General features: G+C 61.3%; 1 protein-coding gene across 1 annotated transcript; it reads right to left on the reverse strand.

Annotated features, from left to right (window-relative positions):
• Positions 1 to 1,318: 1,318 nt before the first annotated feature.
• On the reverse strand, positions 1,319 to 1,879 carry LOC112461642. The gene has a single exon (XM_025026960.1). It carries the CDS (start codon positions 1,877 to 1,879, stop codon positions 1,319 to 1,321), a length of 561 nt encoding a protein of 186 aa, XP_024882728.1.
• Positions 1,880 to 3,199: the final 1,320 nt, after the last annotated feature.

A 3,199-nucleotide genomic window follows, 5' to 3' on the forward strand; every position in this document is an offset into this window, starting at 1 on the left:
AGCCTTACGACTGGGAGACCAGCAGCTCCTACCTCCAACACTCCCTGTTTCTCTCCCTCCCCGCTCTCCAACTTTCTCTTCTTCATTCCATCCTGAGCGATAGCCATGTCCGCGGCTGAGCTCGCCCGAAACTCAGCCGTAGTTAAAGAGTTCTCCCCGTCGTTGGATGACGACGAGAGTGTGGCCGGGTTAACCACCTCCCGCCGGTCCCTGAGCGTCCGGTCACTCTGGGACGGTAAAGTCTTCTTCTTTTTTGTACTCATCATGTTTACAAAAAATGGTTTTATTTCGGGGTGTCCTTCCCCTAGGCTGGTTGGCTTCACCCGCCTCACGAGCCCAGCCTGCCCGAGCCCTCGGGTATCCCCGGGTTCGCCGCACCCGTATCGAGAGCGCCCCCCAAGGGCCCCGAAGGACCCCCAGAGACCGCCCCCGACCCCTGAGGCACCGTCCGCCGGTCGACGACAACGAAAGAGCCCCGCCACCCCCGCCCGCACGCAACGAGGGGTGGCCGGCCGAGAGACCTCGATCCCGGCCCCGGCCGAGCACGCTCGATCCCGGTCCCCGCCACGCACGAGCAGGGGGACACGGAGCACCCACGCCACCGCCGACCCAACGGACCCTCTACGCGTCACCGGCCCTTGCGTCCGGTGACCAGACCCGCCGGCCCCGGCCTGGGAATATGTCCCAGCGGCCCGACAGGTCACCCTCCCAGTGCGCTCTTAGCACATGTCGCAGCCCTCAGAGCTGCGGCATGTGAGCCCTCTCACCACGACAAGGTGGCGCACCTTCGAGAGGGAACCTAACCTTTTTTTTTTTTTTTAACGTGAGGAAATCTTCCACTGCTGGGTTCCCGGGCAAGCCCGGTATATGGCCCAGCAGCCCCCTCTGATGTTTGAGGGGGAAGACCCCCCCGTCCTTCTGGCAAAGGGCGAGGGGAGTGTTGGATTTTTACCAACTAAAACCTCACGGGTGTCCTTACAAGCGCCTTGAGGGGCCATCCGGGAACGATGAATACAGCATCCGGATGACCCCAGCGCTGGGCTATCTAGGCCCTCTGCCCTGAGCTTTGGGCTCAACGCTCAAAGAGCGTGGTATCTGTCGTAGCGGAATGGGACACCACCCCGTTCCGCCACACCTCCCGGTGACTTATGGGAGGTTTGATCGGCGCCCGGTGCCAGCCGGTAACGCCGACCTCCCGCCAAAGAGCCTCGATCTCCGTCGGGAGAGAGGGTCGATGGCGATTTACGCCGCATGGCCTTATCAGCCGTGTGTTTACCCATGCGAGATGGGTTGGACAAGCAAGTTGGCTGCCCCACTATCAATTTGGCGGATCCGCCGCATCCTGGGTTACCACTCCGCGACGGATCCGCTCGGCCTCCTCTTTGGCGGACATAACCTGACCGCAGAAGGTCAGGAATGCCCGCCACTTCGATTGATCCCCGACCATAGCCGCCACTATGGCCGGGAGGGAGAGGTCATCTCCGACCACCTCCCGTAGGACACGGCGCTGCTCGGCCCAGGCAGGGCACTCCTCCAATGTGTGCTGCGCCGTGTCCCTCTCCGCTTCGCAGTGGTGGCAGTTGGTGGCTGCCTCTTTCCCAATGCGACACAGGTACTCACCGAAGCAACCGTGCCCGGTAAGCACCTGCGTCGCCCTATAGGTCAACCCGTGTCGACGACTGTCCAGCCATTCCGCTAGACAGGGCCGGACAGCATCTACGGTCCTCTTCTCCGGCAAAGCCGGGTTGGCAAGATAAGCACGCCAATTATCGATGAGGACCGTCTTGGCCTGAAGCTTGATGATCCGACAGGCCCTGTTCCACACTCGCCCCCTCGGGACCCGCAGCTGCCTGGTACGCCGATGGACTTCGGCATACATCTCAGCCGCGAGCTCCAACGGAGGGAGCCCCGCCAGGGCCGTCGCCGCCGCATGGCTGACGGTGCAGTACGCCCGTGGCGCACCTTCGAGAGGGGAGGGAACCTAACCTTTTTTTTTTTTTTTTTTTTTTACGTGAGGAAATCTTCGACTGCTGAGTTCCCGAGCAAGCCCGGTATGTGGCCCAGCAGCCCCCTCTGATGTTGGAGGGGGAAGACCCCCTCGCCCTCCGAAGAAGACGAGGGGAGTGTGGGATTCCACGCACTGTGTGCGTGACCTACCCACTAAAACCTCACGGGTGTCCCTACCTGCGCATTATTAGGGGTGTCCAGGAACTAGTGTATGCATCTGGACACCCCCTGCGCTGAGCTGATTTGCTCCCAGCTCTGGGCTTCATAGCCCTATTCATCTAACGTGACGGAACGGACACCACCCCGTTCCGCCACCCTTCCCTGTGTACAAAAGGGACGCAACTACCAACAGCCAGCGCCCTAAAACTGCGGGCCCCCCTCGTCGGAGGAGGGTCTTGCAGGGTACACTTAGCCCACTCTTGCGGTCCATGGACCGTGTAAGACGCCCTAATTGGGTGGGCGTCATAGGCCAATTTGACCTATGTTCTATCTTAGTTGCGCGTTCGCCGCAGCATGGTCATACTGTTCGCGACGAATTCGCTCCGCATCCTCCTTAGCTGTCATCACCTTGCCGCAATAGGCAAGGAATGCCCGCCACTTCTCTATGTCCCCGACCGCCTCCGCCACGACGGCCGGGAGGGAGAGGTCTGCTCCTATCTCCCCCTGTAGGACACGGCGCTGCTCGTCCCAAGCGGGGCATACCTCCAGGGTATGCTGCGCCGTGTCCCTCATCTCGTTACAATGGTGGCATCTGGCATCCACCTCCTTTCCTATGCGACACAGGTACTCACCGAAGCACCCGTGCCCGGTGAGCACCTGCGTCGCCCTGAACGTAAGTCCACGTCCCCGTCCACTCAGCCACTCGTCCAGGTGGGGCAAGACAGCGTCGACGGTCCTTCTGCCGTATTTGACCACGGCAGGATTGGACAGTTGTTGTCGCCATCTCTCAATCAGGTCCTCCTTGGCCTGGAGCTTGATGATTCCATTGGCCCTGTCCCACTGCCTGCCCCTCGGAATTTGCAGCAGTCTTGTCCGCCTGTGCACCTCGGCGTGACAAGCCGCCACCAGCTCGAGGGGTGGAACTCCAGCCAGCACCGTAGCCGCAGCATGCGACACGGTGCGATATGCCCGCGACGCTCTTATAGCGATCACCCGCTGGACCCGGTTCAACTGGGTCTTAATGCGGGCAGAG

Source organism: Temnothorax curvispinosus, unplaced genomic scaffold (assembly GCF_003070985.1).
Source record: "Temnothorax curvispinosus isolate PA1 unplaced genomic scaffold, ASM307098v1 QBEX01011532.1, whole genome shotgun sequence".
Classification (NCBI taxonomy): domain Eukaryota; kingdom Metazoa; phylum Arthropoda; class Insecta; order Hymenoptera; family Formicidae; genus Temnothorax; species Temnothorax curvispinosus.

What these genes read in the sequence shown, in the direction of transcription:
- LOC112461642 (XM_025026960.1), bottom strand. Translation starts at nt 1,879, where the DNA reads ATGTATGCCGAAGTCCATCGGCGTACCAGGCAGCTGCGGGTCCCGAGG.